This window comes from Seriola lalandi, unplaced genomic scaffold (assembly GCF_002814215.2).
Source record: "Seriola lalandi dorsalis isolate HSWRI2012SDOR001 ecotype SW California unplaced genomic scaffold, Sedor1 jcf7180002054538, whole genome shotgun sequence".
Classification (NCBI taxonomy): Eukaryota; Metazoa; Chordata; class Actinopteri; order Carangiformes; family Carangidae; genus Seriola; species Seriola lalandi.
Genome location: NW_019525091.1, coordinates 1194874 through 1212471, shown reverse-complemented (window position 1 = coordinate 1212471; position 17598 = coordinate 1194874). Strand labels below are relative to the sequence as shown.

Below are 17598 nucleotides of genomic sequence, written 5' to 3'. Positions count from 1 at the left end.
TTAGTAGCTACCTCCAGTGACTTTCTTAAAATTAGGACCACATTTCCCACAAACCCTGTGGTTTTCTGCCACCCCTCATATTTTTTTGGTTCAGTGTTGACATTCGTCGTGGCCATGGGATCAGTAGCAGAATTCATTTTGATCAAGTGTTGCTCCTGTGGAACGCTGATCCCATGGCGGCCCTCCAGTTGTTTACTTCCTCAAACATGACTCCTCTGTGTAATTTATAGACCTGCAGAGAGACTGAGGCCAGCAGGTGGAGAGGGACCTGATACAATATAAAACAGCAGCTCGGGGAGATGATTCAGACTGTAAAACACTACAAACGGACAGATTGGAAACGCTAACACACATTATAGAATGAAACTACAGGCTGTGAACACGAGACAAAAAAAATCATAACTCCAGACTACAGGTGAAAAGAACACATTATTACGAGGCTCAGACAGAAACGGAGCATGGCACAGTTGCTTACTGAAGACTACAAACAGATCTTGACCACACACCTGTAGTTTAGCTCTCTTGGTGAATAACAAACTACAACTAGAAAGACAACGAAGAGCAAACTGATGGAAAAATGTAGCTTCAGCTAATGAATCTGTAGAAACTGCAGCATTCACATAGTTTTCCTCTCATTTTTTTGTTGACAAATGTTGTGACTGATGGTTGATTTGTGTCCATTTATTTGTGTCTATTTTAACGATTTTTATGATTGATGATATGAACGATTTAAGTTTGTAACTATTCCAAGTATATCCAGATTCAGATGAAGATTAAAACAAGGCTAAGAGTCCACAGTCATGCTGGCAACTCTGTACTTTACTAAGCTTAATGCTAACCTCAGCATGCTAACATTCTCACATGCTAACCTGCTGATGGTTAGCAGGTACAATATTTACCATGCTCACCATCTGAGTTCAGCTAAACACAGAGTACAGGGAACCATACCTGGGAACCATGAATGCCTGAACCACATTTCATCACAATCCATCCAAAGTGGTGGACAATACATGAAGCCACGCTGCTACCAAGGCTAACAAACTCATACGATCCTGCAACTCTGTAGTTTAGATGATGCAGGTTAGAGAGTCCCTGAAGAACCAGGCCTGGATCTGATTTGTCTCTTCCTTTTCCACATTATGGCTCTGTTGGGATTTCAATTAGTTTTACAGGAAGTACATCACAACAAATGATGCACAAATCCATCATCAGTTGTTACGATTTTTTTAATAAAACATTTACAAAGAACTTTTTATTAGTTTTATATGAGCTCATTAATAATTCAGCATGGACTCCCTGTTTACTATATGAACTTATCTTCATTGATTACTTTACCACGCTCCTTAATCATTCCTGGATACATAACAAAAACCTCAAAAGTCACCTTTGAGAGATTAAATGTATGAGAGTTTGTTTAAACTGCGGCAAAGAGGTGAGGTGTGAAATCACCTTAAAACTTTACATCACGGACAAACGACAGACAACGTTTTAACAGTGAACACGATAATCAAAGGTATGAGCTCATCGAACCGGACTCGCATTCGCACACTGAACACAGGAAAACATCCCTGTTGCATTAGTCTCAGTGAAAGGCACATTAGCTGAAACATCAGCCTGTTTGCGGTTCCACTAAAAGTAAGATCAATGCTGAGTGCTCCTCTCAGATCTCCTCCGGGGATAGACGCTTTCCAGATTCACACAAGTCGAACGGAAGGGGGATGGAGAACACAAACGGACCTGACTGAGATTCAGCTGCAAGCTCTGGTGTAATTTATCGGCCATTAGTGTTTTTCTTCTGAACCAGGGTTTTAGACTTGAAATGAAGTTTCTGGAAAATGAAACCACAAAGACATTTTCTTAAAAGCTGCACTAAGATAATTCACCACTATTCAGTTTCTTTCATGTTTTTCAATTTCATGCCAAAACCTCAATGTTTCCCACCAGGATCTGAATAATATTTCAAATGTGAAAAAGCTTCTGAAACTGTGACTCCAAAGTAATGAAACTCTTTAAAAAATAAAAGCTCTTTGCAAGATGATCTCACAGCTCTTAAAACCCCCCCTCACTGCTTTCTATTATGCCACTGATAAACTTTCATCATTTTAAGAGGCCTTCACACTTGGAAGAAAATATGAAAAACCTCCTGAACTCCACAATCATAGTTATGAAAATATGATTTTTCTCTTCTTCTCTGAATACATCCTCAACAGCTGCTCTTATTATAAGATTATATTACTGTATGTAGCGAAATGATTGGTAGCATGCTCCTGCTGTGACTGTGCAATATATCTATAGAAATTAAGAAGAAAATAACCACAATGAGAAGCAGTTATGTAGCCTCCATCTGGCCCACTGCATGCTGGGAGAGGCTAAAGCACCCTGTGACCATGAATAAACAGGTATAGAAAATGGACGGATGGATGGATAGAAGGTAGTTATCATTGTGTAAACTGTTTGCTTCAGGAAAATGCTTAAAGATGTGAGCTGAGAACATCAGTTTACTGAGAGACTGTCTATGTTATCGCTCGCACAATGCTGCTGCGCCGCGCTTCGATTCAGGAAAATCCACCAATGACGAGGCTGTGGGGAAGAGCTCAGCTGTTTTATACTTAATAACTACTCTGCTCTATTTAAATACAAAATATGAGCACACACACACACACACAACAAAGATTTTTTTGTCCTCTGTTGACCATGAGAGTTTAACATTCCCACACTGAGAGGTGGTTCTGCATCCAAATCCTGAGACCTCTGACGCAAGCTGTGTTAATAATACACACACATACACATACACACACACACAGACACACACACACTCACACACACACACTCACTCACACACACACACTCACACACTCTCACAGTGTCCAAGGACACAGATGACACCACTATTACCACTTGCATCTTGCACGTTTGACCATTATAAATCACGGCTGAAGCCTCCTACACACACAGTTATTAATTCCTTTAACACACTGACCCTGAACCCTGTTGTGTTTGCATTTTCCGAATCATTTAGAGGGTAATACCAACACGTTTCTGCTCCATAGCACAAAATGATAATAATTTATCTGCAGAGGTTGTCAGGGTCATTGATCAGTACCAAGGCCTCAATGATTACAGGGTCAGTTGCTCAGATTTCAGGATTTCATGGCTCACCGTGCTCTATCTTTGATTTATGTAACAGAAGAGATTAACATTTTTAGCCATGCTAACAGCCTTGGAAAGGGATGTTGGTCGGTCACTCTGTTTACCACTTTGATTCAGACAGAAATATCTCAACAACTATGAACCGGATTGCCATGAACTTCAGTACCAACATTCATGGTACCCAGAGGTTGAACCCTACTAAGTCCAGGTTTGGTTTTTAGTGAAATGTCTCAACAACTATTGGCTGGTTCACCATGAAATTTAGTTCATACATTCATGCCCCTTCAAACTGATGATGGTGCTTGATGAAAAAAAAAGTCTTCACACATCATCCGGAGGGGAACTTTGTGTTTAAGTGCTAAAATGCAAATATTAGCAACATAACACACTAAACTACGATGGTGACCAGCGTAAATGTTATACCTGTTAAACATCAGCTTTTTAGCATCGTCAGTGAGAGCATGTTAGCATGCTGACATTAGCATTTAGCTCTTAGCACAGATGTGGCTAAAGAGACCCCCACAAAGCCACTAGCATGGCATGACTCAGTCCTATTAGACTAGGGGAGGGCAGATCATGACAAACAACATGAGCCTCATTCGGGAGGTTTTACAACCTGAGATTTTTGCTCTTATTAAAGGCTCATTACTAATCAACAAATCATTAACTGATCAAAAATAACAAGACCTAAGCGAGTCCTTATTAACTCTGTTTATTTAGGGCAACTTATTTGAAGGTTCTACACAAGAAGTACAAGAGAAGATCATGTTTATCAGTGTTGACACCAACAGAGGTCGACAGAGGTCACAAATGACACAATGTCCTTTCAACACTGAATACATTAACATTTAACTAAATATTTAACAATCAAGAAAAAATATATTACTGTTATATTTCTCTAATAAAATATTATGTTTACAGTCAGATGATTTGTCCTCGGTTGCCTCAGATCTCTGAGTGATTTATTCTTGTTGTTGAAAGTTAATTTGCTTCAGTCCGAGCTGCAGCTCCACTGCTGAGCATGTTCATTAGTTTCCAAGATTAAATAAAGCATTATTCAATTAGTTCAGTTTAGTCTGTCAGCTGTGTGACTTTTCCACAGCGAGCGTTGGTGATTAACGACGTGTTTGCTCAGAAAAACTCATCCGTGGATAAACGAAGGTTAAAAAGAGAGAGGAGTTATTTCTCAGTGTATTTTTTTGCTCAGGTGAAGCTCTGACTCAGGTGTGCTTGTTAGTGCATGTGTATGAATTATTCCCCAGATCTCTCCCCTGTTTCTTGTTAATGTGGATCCGAGGCAAAAAGCAAACAAGGCGTCTGGTGACTTGTACAGGGCTTTGCTAAATCCCTGTGCCACATCTCAGGGGCTGCTTTGTTCGAGCAGGATTATTCTTATTCCTCATTCACTTGTCATGAACCTAAACATCTCTGACATGAATATTACATCGACGCTTCAGAGAAGGTGAAAGGGGCCTGCAGGAAGACAGAATCAATTCTAGCTTTCACTTTCGGCTTGCCCATGGTTTGAATTTTGCTAACCAACCCCTGCGTATGCCACTGGATGAAAAATGTTAATCGGTGCAGGACGGCCTTAAACCAAGCCAGACCCAGATTTACATCCATTCATGTAGATATTCTGGTTATAGAGTCTCTGTGCCCGGCAGCTGCTGCTTTAATGAATAAATACAGAGACAGAGGCCGAGCTCCATCTTAATGTTTCATCACCTCTGGTACAGGTTTGCTCTCCTCATTCTTCTTTTTATTGCCAAATTAAAATGAGGTTGTCCATCTTCCACCAGCTATGTTATTACTGTATTAGCATTTTTATTATAATTCGCTTTGCTTGTTTAAATGACCTTATGCTGAACTGTAGCCATTCTTACCAGCAATGATAATGTCATGAAAAGACAGCTGACAAGACACCCCGAGGAAGGGAAATACGTTTCATGTTTCCATTTCTATATACATATACATTAGCCCATATTTACATATTTACTAAAAGCTTTTTATTCATAACCATCCAATGGAGTGCCTGAAATTCTAAAATTACAGTTTCTATAAATTATTTATACGGAAATGTCCCATTTATGTCCCTATATCAAGAGTGATGTTGCCATATATGTCACTTATATTATCATCACATATATACATCCTCTGGATATATGACGATATAAATGCATAATATATATGAAATACCAATAGTAAAAAAAAGCTATATATATATATATATATATATATATATATATATATATATAAAATGAATTTTTATTTGGTATAACATTTTGCGACCATATATGTTAACAGTATATATTAAAACAACATAAGCCTACATATAAAAAATGTAGATGCTTATGTAGGTTTTTTGTTTTACTCATTTTAAACATGTCTATCTTCCCATTTTGGGAAAGGGGTCTCAGGCTTTTGGAACACACTGTAGGCTATATAATGTCAACATATACTGACAGGCTTGGGAATGGATATATATTTATGGAACACATGTCTAAAATACAAGCAAATAAAGTATCTATCTATCTATCTATCTATCTATCTATCTATCTATCTATCTATCTATCTATCTATCTATCTTACACAGAGATACACAATTGTATGGGCTAGAAATATGTCAACATATAAAATATATAAAACATATAAAACTATTTCTAATGGGTTTCATGTAGATATGTCATATATTGAAATTCAATATTTGTTTTTATATTACATTTGCAAACATGTATTTTACATAAACATAAAGCCAAAGCATCAAAGGGAAATCTGACTCAAAGTCTGTTAATATGAGACTTATTCAAGCTGTGCTTTGAAAACAGACAGTGCACAACAGAGGTCAGATCAAAAATCATAGTTTATATTTTATATGACCATAAATTACACTCCTGTTTGTCTCTTATGTCTGTCTGATTAACTTCTGTGGGAGCAAAACGCTTGCTGAAGATGCGAGATAAAGTTTGGCATTTACTTTGACACAAAGTTTAGGGCATTTTCCGTTTCACCTCCCATGCAGTCTGTGATCTGCGGCTTTGAGCGGTACAACTATGATAACAAGCTTAAAGTGCCACTGGAGAAACTCTTCAGGGCAGTGCAGCGACTGTGACAAAGGGTCTGATGTTTAAAAAAAAAAAAACAAGAATAAAAAAATCCTTTTGACAGCAACACATTTAAATTCTCAGGAGCAACCACAGCTTCCAAAATGTTCCCTTCACTGTCTCGTGTCGGCTATAGTGTGATACATGATTGTCTGTGTTTGTTTATATACTGTATATACATATACATGTGTATGAGAACATCATAAATGCTGTCCAGGTTTGGCCTGGACAGATTTGCTGTTGCCCCTGGCAACAAGGTCACTGGTGAATGGTATCCATTGGTTACCTAAACATTCTGGGCAGTTTAGATGAACAAAGAGAGATGGAGCAGCTGACAACTCACAAACCCAGTACTACACACAATTACACAATTTCTATACTTTTCCAGTTCCAGAAACTGCTTTTCATGTTCAATGCATCTAAATAAGAAAAAGCTGCTTCACTGTTAATACTGGTGAGAACAGGCTAATGCACTGTACATTTACAGACGCACAGCTCATCCATGTATCTGCTTGGTACAGTTTCAGTATCCAGTTAGAACTAATTCCCAACCACAAACATTATATAGTCTGAATATGGGCTGACTGCATTTTGCATCCCAAATAAAATTTCAGAATATAACTGAAACTCTACAAGAATCAGTCACACACATATGTAGGGTTCCTGCAGATTCAAAGATTAAATTCTTAAAGGTCCCATATTGTATAAAATGAGATTTCCATGTGTTTGATTATAAAGCAGGTCTAGTTTCTATATTAATACTGTGAAAGTATCAAAACGCTCAGTCCACAGAGAAATGCACACAGCTGGTATTCAGAAAACTGAGCCTTCAAATGAGCTATTAGGACTTCTGTAACTTTGTGATGTCACAACAAAGCAGTCACTGCTCTCAGCCAGGCCCCAAGCCCCGCCCACCTGAACCCACCATCCAAACCTTGCAGGTTTTGGTTTCTCTGAGTGTTTACCTTAAATCTGTTATATTTTTATTGGCTCACTCAGAAAACAGTCAGAGAGACTCAGATCCTTCTCTCCTCTGAGTGGCTCACCGACCTGTTGTTATTAAAAGAGAGAAGCCTGAGAGGAGCTGTTAAACTAAATTGAGATGGTTTTTGGTTCTTAAAAACACAAGTATATCTTCTTATGGAGCAACACTGTAAATACAACACTGGAAAATGCAAAATATGGGACCTTTAATTCAATTTAAGACCAGATTCACTTTAAATATGAACTAGTCTATGATTGAAAAAAAACAAAACACACATTTGTAGATCTATCAAACAAAAGACTTGACTGCAAGTTAAATTCTTATGGCCTTTTAAACTGTATGTGAAGTTTTAAACTCACACAGAGCTGTACTACAGGACTTCTTCCTGAGTTAACACATGTATACAAAACAAAATCTGGTATATTTACTGAGGAAACTGCTGAAACCCTAAAAATGTTTAAATTACTATAATTCACGGCTGAGGCTTAAGACCAGTTTCTATGTTCCGAATCTTCTCTTTTCCACTATTAAATCTCCTTCTTCTTTTCCCTCCTTTGCTATACCTTCCTGTACTGTTCTCCTCCCCTCCCTATCCCCCCCCCCAGCATGGCCGTGCCGAGTTTTCCTGGGAAGGAATCAATGTAAGTCTCCTTGTTTAAATCTCCTCTTCTTGTCATCCCCCCCCCTCCATCACTCCTCCATTACCTGAGTTTGAGCTTCGAGTATATAAGTTGACATCCTACTCGTTTATCCTTCTTCCCCTTCCTGCCACTCTCTCTCTCTTACTTATCACTCTCTCCCACTGCCTCTCTCTTATCCCCCAGTTTTTCTATTTCTCCCCTTAAACTCTTTCTCCCATCCGTCTCCTCTCTTGGCCCTCTGCTAATCTACTGTACTGCAAGCTTCATATATACACAGAGTCACAGATAACAGGCTGTAATAAGCTTATCTTATCCACAACTGAAGCCTTCGTACAAGTCCCGGTTTTTACTGAAAGCACTGCATGATGAAGTGCATCACTACTCAGCAGTTTCTGTACCTTCATCAGAATTTATTTGCACAATGTACATTTTGCTCAACTCAAAGCTGCCTGGAGGAAAATAATCTTAGACAAACACATGTCTTGTTCAAGCAGAGAAATATTCTAATGAGACTTTGTTGACCTTAAGGCTGCACAGATTTTGAGCTTTAAAATCAACTCCTCTGGTTTGTTTTCCTGGCCCGGTGGACCAGGCTGGTGCTGTTAGCTTATGGGTGAAAGACTTGTCTTGTATGAAAGACCATCATGCTTTACATGGGAGAGACTCACTGAAAACCCTGAATAAAGTAAAGACAAATTATCTCTCAAATCAAAATTATGCAAAAGTTGAGCCTTCCTATCAGTTGTGCAAGAGTTACACATTTTTATTATATATTCATTATTATATATTTACTTTACCCTGTAGCTGTGTCTCAATTTGCATACTTCCATACTCACCCTTGCTTTTTTGCATGCATGAGTGCGTTCACATTAACGATGGACACTCCCCCTCAAGTGTCACCATCTTGGCAAGGTAGTGGAAGGGGAGGGACCACCAATGTATTTTCAAACCTACCCTAACTGAAGAAGGAAGATGCGTTGACGGCACTGATGGTGGCCTAATTTCCATGTCACATGACACACAGGGAACATACAGGAAAGTAAAATGTTGATTTTGAAGTTGAGTGAGCAAAGCGGCCAACAGGTGGGCGCCAATCATGGTCACCTGTTGTGATTGTCATTTCTGGTGAGTGCACAATAGCAGTGTTCACTTTGGCACAACACTATCCTGTTAAAATTCACACACTATGCCAGTGAGTATATTGTGTACACAGTGTACTACATGGGAGTGTACTGACTGATGTGTCCAGTTTGAGACACAGCATATGTGCTACTGGAAACCAGGTGATTGGGGCACCGACACTGAACCGCTCAGTAAACATGCTGTAAAACAAAAACAATAAGCTAAAAGAGAATAGAAAGCTTTGTATAGCTGCAGTGATTCTCCGTGAGTTACAAGTAGTCACTTGGTTTAATCTAAAAATATAGATTAATGCAGCTAGTTGCTAACTGTACTCAGACCCCGTATTTTATATTTAACTGGTTAGAATTGTGATGAAAGCCGACAGTGCTGCTGCGCTATTTATTGTTTCACCAGGGTTCTGTTGGTTTCACATTAGTATCACTGTGTGAAAGATTGGAAGCCACAAAGGGAAACTGAGAAGGATGTCTGTTTGTTTTGTTTGTTTTTTTTTTTGGGGGGGGTGTGTTATAAAATATGCATTCACATCTGGTTTACTACATTTGAAGATGAACATGCTCTAGTGGACGCAGGACTGAAGAAGGAGAAATGCATGATCATGGATCGCTTTAATAGCTTCATCTGTATGCCTGCAGACTCACTGGCTGCTGTGTTACTACACCATATAATGTTACTGTTACATGCAGGGTATAAAGGGGATAGGATAACACATAGATGATACTCTGCTTGCACACCACAGAGGGAGCAGATAATATCAGTTTGCTTTTATACAGTAATTAATGCACTTTCACTCAAAATATTACATCACATCTATCCCAGAATCCCCTCGGTGTAACAGAGTCTACATGTTTTTCCTACTATTTCCCACTGTAATTAGCCGCTGGGAGGACCTCATTAAAAGCCGGGATCTGTCTCTGTGTTCATTACTTTGCTGCTTGGTTTGCCATGGGCACTGGCGCCAGGAAGTACAGTAGAAATCACACAAGCATGAGCAACCGTCAGGTTGGTGTGCTGTTCACTCGAGCGTACATGGTTTGGAGTATCTACAAACCTGATTCTCCTCTGCCTGGCTTTACAAATAATTTCCCAAACACTGATTACAAAGTTTAGCAATAAATATCACACAATTCTAATATTGTCATCTTGGCAGTCAGGTACTGCCAAGATGGCGATGTTGGAGCAACTCAGTGCGAGCAACTTTTCAGGAACTTATGGGTGATGTCACAGAGGCTATGTCCATCTTTATTTACAGTCTATGGTCACAATATTTGGGCTGCACTGTATCAAGATATTACATTATGGATATCACACAAGCCTACGCCATATCATTTGAGGCTGTGTGAACCAATAATGTTTATGATGGGTTTTCACTTCACATGAATTCTGCCTGTATTTCACATGAGTTTTTTCCACTCCAAGGGTGCAGATAACCAAGGGCATTTGAGATGGGTAAGCTGGGTAAAAGACGTCACACAATGCACCATGTCAGGGTCAAAAAAAAAAAGTGAGAGGGAGGACCACTGTTTAACTAGAGGACACAGGTTTAAGCTGCTGTCTCTGCCCTGAAGAAGCGTCCTTGAACAAAACAAGCACCACAATCTCTCATTATCATAAAAACATCTCCTGCTAAAACATACCCTTATGAATAAATAAGTCTCTTGGCCATTGTTTCCACTTTTTATCCATCAGATTGTAGGTAAACTTTGCACTGAATACAATCAATTTTATATTTCACTGGTGTCAACACTACATCTCTCAGTGACTCCATTTTTTGTGCAAACTCCCACCTGCTCTGGTCACAAAAGACTCCTTGTTGTCTCGCTTTGGAATCACCACTCAAGCATCAGTTTTTCCTTTGAGCCAGAGTATATCTATGACTGTCTTCTTTTCAGACAGTTATCCCTGTAAGCCCTTTACAATTCTTTGAATAATTAACTGTCCTTTCTTATTCCCTTCTATTATAACCTCCCTCCTCTCTTCTTCTATCTCTCTCAATCTGTTTTCTGAATCTTCAATCATCTGCTCTTTTCACCTCAATTTCTTTTATTCCATTTTATCTCTCACACTTATCTCTTCCTTTCTCATCTGTTCCTGTTTTGTCATTTTTCCTGTCACATTTCAATTTTTCCTTTCTTTTCATCATTTCTACACACTCCATTCTCTTACATTCTCTTACCCTGCTGTCTCTATTCTCCATCTTTATTTGTCTGCTCCAACCACACCTCACCTCCCTCCCCTCTCTCTTTAGTTGTCCATGGAGGACACTACTTCCATTCTGCCTCGTCTCAAGAGGAAGTCCACCAACACCTATGGGATCGGTGCTCTGGCTAAGTCCTCTCTGACAGGTGTGTCAGGTGTGTGTCTGTGCTGCTAGATGGTAAAACAGCCCCCATGTTGCCTCCACACGCTCCACACAGACGGTCAAGGATGAAGTTGTTGTTGAGCACTGACAGGGGCTTCCTTTCCCTGTGGTGTAAAAGTTAGTTTTTGTTTTCTTTCTGTGTGTTGTTCAGATAGTTATTTGGTACCAGAGCAGCGCAGCAGCCGTATCATTCATGTGTGGTTTGGTTGTTAATTGTAATCATAAGACAATATAAGCAACTAATTTTTTTCCAGAGCAAATAAATCAAAGTAAATGGGGCGTATAAACCAACTTAAAAGTTTCTCAATTCATTAATATTGATTATGATGGAAAGTAAATCTACTAAGTGTTACCATTCATTTAGCATTAGCTTACCAAACCATTAATTCCCCTTTGCAGAATGGAGTTTGTCTGTTTCGCAAACTTTTCTCAGAGGTTGAGAAAGTATGAAAACAGAGCGATCTTATTGGTTTAGTTAGACTTAAGAGGGTGGAGCCAAACAAAAATCTTCTTCAGGTTTCAGCCCTGCATGAAAAAATGTAACCCCTTCATTAATTTTAATGATACCACTATACTGGCCCAGGAAGAAAATGCAATCGGAATCTGGTTCAGCTTTGAAGCAATGCCATGCAACCCTATGCAACCTTCTGCAAAGCCATCCCATAATGCACTGTGTGGCGTCTGGTAGATCATTCTAAGACGTGATCAAAGAAGTAGCAGAAACGTCCCCTGTCAAAATGGTAAATTCCATCCTCATACTAATTATGAGTCTTGTTCATCGGCTTGTGTTTTACCATTTTAAAAGCCTTCAAACTCAAGTATCTATTATTCAAATATTCCCCTCCTAGGTTGTATTTAACAGTCTCACTAGTACGAAAAACAACACACCTCCACCAACAGAGAACCTTGCATTTTTGACATCAATTTAATAAGATGTAAACGTGAAGAGGATGCTAATATCATGGAGCCTACTGTTCCTGCTAAGCCATACTAGCCTACAAATACCAGGATAGGCTAATTAAGAAGCCTATTATCAACTATCTGATTTTACAACATCCTTTGATGAGATTTTAGATTATATATGGAACATACATCCAATACTATTCAAGGTTATTAGTTAGGCAGTGAGAGGTGTTTTGCGCGTTTCTGCGCATTTTTGCACCAAAGGCTTTATGCCTTCATTAGAGAGTAGAAAAGCTAACAGGAAGTGATGGGAGACCAACATACAGGGGAGGTCCCAGGCCAGACTCAGAGCATGGATGTTTTCCATGACACGCCTTTAAGGTGCCAGAATGCCAAAGGCTCCACTTAGGTTTAACAATTTTTACATCCAGAGCAGTTTTTCCTTTGAGATTTGTTTGATTAATAAAAACTCCATTCTGCTTCTACTTTGACTTCTGTGTTGCTTTCAGGCCAAAGGATCATCTGACACACTGAAAAAAAAACAGGAATTATCTTTTTACCTTTGCCTTAAATGGCGGATTTTGTAAACTGATCTGCATCAACAGACAACTTCACTCTAGAGCAGGAGGAGGAGGAAGAGGAGCTTGGAACCAACATGGCCGCCCCTGTGGGTGCCCCCTTCCTATAATCACTCCCCACTTTCCCCTCTCTTCCATTGATATCAACAGCAGACGTCAATGACAGACATATTTCGCAGAGTCATTGATGGAAATCCAATCAGATCTTTAATTTCAAAGAAACTAAAGTAAGTGGGATAACTTACTTTAATTACTTCCTGAAGCATCTCCACAGGCGTGTTGGGAAATGTAGTGTATTTGTAATGTGGCAGTGCTGGTGGTGGTGGTGTGCCCCGATATTTGTGAATTGGTGCCTCTTTTGTGCTCTCTCGTGCTTTGTGCTTCAAACTGTAGTGCTCTGTGCTTTGTGATGTTTCAGTGTAGCGCCTCAGAGTTTTTGTGCTTAAAAAAAAAAAAAGTGTTATTTCTGTTGTGTCTGGTGCACTTTAATTAAATCTGTTGGTATCATTTAACAGTGTATAGCATTATCTTTTTGAGCCTTTGAATAGCCAAGACCCCAACACCCTCCCTCATCCCTCATCCCCATTCTTTTCATTCCTATTTCCATCGCCAATTAGACTCTGCAGGGAGTGTTTGATTTTCAAATGAGATTGTCTCTCTTTGGGGGGAAAAAGTGTTTCTATTAATAACTCAGACTGTAACTTGCCCCCTGGACCCAGGGAGCAATTTCCAAAGCTCCATCTCTATTTATCCATGCCTGTTTGACTTCAATTAAATTTTTTATTGATCAGCCTCTCTGCAAGCATTTGACTCAGTGAATATGTCCCTAGTTTGAATCTTGTATTTGCATCTTAATTGGGGAGAGATTTGCCAGTGGACCCTTCTCGACATTCTGTTTACACCCAAGGATTACGTCCCTCTGCCTCTCTCAGTCTCTGTAACACGGTTTTAATTACGTAAAGTCTAATGAATCTCATTTATTCTGTTTACCGGCGGATGAGTAATGGCTTTAATTATTAATATGGGGTTGTCAACGTTTCAGGCATCATCCTTGTCTTTTTCTCTTCAATTCAACAAACTCTAACGAGCACACAGGGGCAACCCTGTCCCATTTGTCACTACGGTTAGCTCCTGTCACCTGACCTCTGACCAGTTCACGCCAGTCTATCAACTGACCAGAGATGTGGCAGATGTCGCAAAAGGTCTACGCTTTTATGTAGCTAATTCATCTTCATTTGGTGGTGCAGTGGTTAGCAATGTCGCCTCACAGCAAGAAGGTTCTCGATTCAAACCTGTCAGCCAGAGGCCTTTCTATGCAGAGTTTGCATGTTCTCCCTTTGGTTTCTTCTGGGTACTCGTGCTTCCTCCCACGAATTCAAAGACACGCAGGTTAGGTTAATCGGCAACTCTAAATTAAGTTAAAACTAAGTTTTTAAACCCTTGCTGAATGTCAGCTGGGACTGGCTCCAGGCCGCCCACGACCCTAAAAGGATAAGCTAAAGAATGAAGCTATTTGATTATTCAGATATTACTCATGGCGTGTTAAGGTATATAATTATTTGAATATTTTAAGTTTTCATTAATTAGATCTCAGAGAGGTTGACATGTTGTACAGAAAGACATCTTTGGTAGCATCCATAGTTGTTAGCAGATCTTCAAGTCTGAAGACTCAAGATGAGGATCAGAGAAAAGAGCAGAACAACTTTCTGTAGTCTACCCAGCTCTGATCGTAATCGAAGTAAAATATCAGACCATTTTAACGAGCAAAGACTCACTCGTTGCTACAGGAGTTCCCCTCTATGTGACATTTGTGTCTGCTCTTCCTCACGAGTCACATCATTATCATCTAAAACAGCAGATAATGACTAATATGAGGAGATGGTGACTTCTGGACTCATTATTGATAATTACCACATAACTAATAACTGCAATGTGGCAAATTGAAAAGGTTTGGATGAGGGTGCTGTAGATATTGATGGGAGATGTTCTGCTGACAGATATTAGAAAGCAGCAGCGGTCTAAAGGTTAGAGGCAGATGCGTTTGTCTGTAAGGTAAATATTAACACCACTGTTGTGTTGTTGACATTTAACCACCTACTACTCCTGCAGTTCAACTGAGGTGGTACTTAGCAGCCTCCAAGTGTGAATTTGAGGAACAGATCGATGGTTAAAAAGAAAAACAAGGATAAAAAAGGATTTAAAAGGAATGAAAACTGCTGCTTTTGACATGGTTAATTCAGATTAAAAGCAGTATAATACCCATAAAATTGAACTTGCACTCATTCTGATTACTAAATGTATTTTTACGCAGTAATAGTGTAAAGTAGCTGCCAGGTTGTTGTCATAATCTCATAACCAGTCACAGAACTACCTGAATCCATCCATACCAATACATCTATTACCCCACAGACATTATCTATCATACTGTAGTTAATCAGTTTTTCTACATTACAGTTTCTCATTATCATTCTATATCCCACCTGAGCCTCAGCTGGAGGTGAAGTCAACTGCAGAGGCCAGAAGTAGTTTTGACAGTGTTTGTGTGTGTCTGGTGTGTGTTGTGTGTGTGTGTGTGTGTGTTGTGTGTATGTTGCTGGTCTTCCCCCACCCTTCAATTACCTGCTGTAGGTGTGACACGCTCCATGAAGGACAAAGTGACCAAGCCCACTGCCATGGCTCAGGGCCGCGTCGCTCACATGATCGAGTGGCAGAGCTGGGGCAAACCATCTGCAGGGCCAATGGGGGGGGCGGGGCATACCAACCTGCAGAGGGAAAAAGAGAGGAGGATGGAGAACGACGCTTACAGCGACCTGAGTGACGGCGAGAAGGAGGCTCGCTTTGCTGCAGGTGAGGGAACATCTGGGTGCAGGTGGTCATGTTCAGGCACCCTGTGTCTTAGACCACTTATCTACATGGCTACAAAGTATCTCACATCTCAGACTGCTCAATAATTAACTGTGAAATAGTAATAAGACTATTTTTTATTATTTTGGAGGGATGGCCAACAAAGATTTATCACATTGAAGACATGCCTTGGTATCTTTTTCTTGTACATTTTTTTTCTATTCACCAGTGCAATATTTTTCTTTACTCAAGTTTAGAACATCTAATTAGTTCTGGCCCATTTGGCAAAGTTAAATTAAAATTTATTCTCTTTTATTTCTCTACAATTTACACATTTCCTGATTGGAATAAACACTCCATGTTAACGGCAATTGTTACCTCCTGTTTGCCTTTTATCACTAATTAACTTTTGTTTAATGCACTGTATTTCTAATTGTGTTTCACTGCGTTAAATGTTCTTTTTATTATCAGTACTGTTGCATCTCAGATAGCATTGGTATAACTCTTTCCCCTCCTCTCCTCCTCAGGTATCATGCAGCAGTTTGCGATCTCTGAGGCGACTTTGTTTGGCTGGAACTCGATGGACGGGGAGAGTATGGGAGCCGGCTCCAATCAGGGCAGCGTTGCTCATCTGAGTGAGGTCAACCAGGAGAGCATCACCAGCAGAGGTACTGCAGTTAAAAGCTTTTAGCAAATGGCCACTTGGCATGACTAGAAGGGTTATTACTGCGGTATTTGGTTGGATCCTTTTTATTGATACTTTGGGAGCACAATGAGGACCTGGTGCTCACTGAGGTTAAATATAAGGGAGAGGGGTGAGTCTTTTATGTAGTTGTATTAATCTAACACTGAAGCCTGTCTGCCTAAATGACATAACTACACATACTTTATTCTCACGACATATTTCAAATGTTGCACACTCAGTCATTTGTCTATAGACTCCATATTCAGTGATTATTTTTACTGTCATGCGTAGAGGCAGTTTGGGAATACAGAGCCCTGCTGGAAACTAAAAAACGGCCACGTCAGTTATTCTCCCAACCAGCTTTAAAGGACTTTTGGAGGGCAGGCACACAGCTGCAAATTTCTGCCTTTCACTGCTACTGGGCACTTACTCAAAAACCTCCAAATGACGAATTCAGTTAACAGCCTGTCATATCTGAAATATCAGAAGACATTCTGATGCTGTGTAACGTGTGCTTGCGTAAGAGAATTTTACCAACAAATCTAAAAGATGAGCTGTGTTCAAGTAAGAAAAAGGAAATGCACAGAAAGTGAAGTGAAGAGGATTTCACTTTACACTTGGTTGAATAAAACAAAAACAGTTTGCGGGAAACAAACTCAGATCCTGATTTGTGGTTTGAGCCTCAGGTGGGAAGAAGTCTGTTTAGCTTAGTTGCACATAGGATGATAAAATGGAAATAAAGGAAGGGAAGAGAGCAATTTTCTCAGGCAAGAGTAGAAAACCCATCTGACCTCACAGGGAACAGTCACATAAGCTCATAAAAAACAAAACGATTCCGTGGCCATTATTCTGTCTTTTTCTGGCGACTCAAAAATGAGACAAAATGCATTTGAAACATGGACTTTTTGCTGCTTTCTCTTGTACACACACAGCAGCACTGTGAACAGCTTCTTTTTCAGTTCTTGCTGGTGTTTAGCAAAGCTAAGCGCTGCCCAAACCCTGAGGGAGCCTGTAGGTTAGCACAAGGACTTAGCCCTGCTCTCATTAACAACACCATATGGGCTCTGCTCTGTGCTTTATCTAGCATGCAACACCAACACACACACACATACACACCCCAATGTAAAAGATCCTTAATATCAGCATTAGGACTGAGGGGATGTTTCTTCTCCACAGTGTTTGAGTGTGAGCCCCCCCCTCCCGGCTCTG

General features: G+C 39.8%; 1 protein-coding gene across 7 annotated transcripts in view; it reads left to right on the top strand.

Annotated features, from left to right (window-relative positions):
- LOC111661217 (uncharacterized) overlaps positions 1 to 17598 on the top strand; it is a 54870-nt gene that overhangs the window by 32245 nt on the left and 5027 nt on the right. For 2 of the 7 annotated variants that reach the window (XM_023414714.2, XM_023414712.2), the window contains exons 3-6: positions 7842 to 7877; positions 11266 to 11371; positions 15489 to 15707; positions 16232 to 16372. In XM_023414714.2, coding sequence (XP_023270482.1) covers positions 7842 to 7877; positions 11266 to 11371; positions 15489 to 15707; positions 16232 to 16372 — 502 coding nt within the window. The remainder of the gene's footprint in view (positions 1 to 7841; positions 7878 to 11265; positions 11372 to 15488; positions 15708 to 16231; positions 16373 to 17598) is intronic. The other 5 variants (XM_023414717.2, XM_023414716.2, XM_023414720.2 and 2 more) reach the window with 3 other exon arrangements.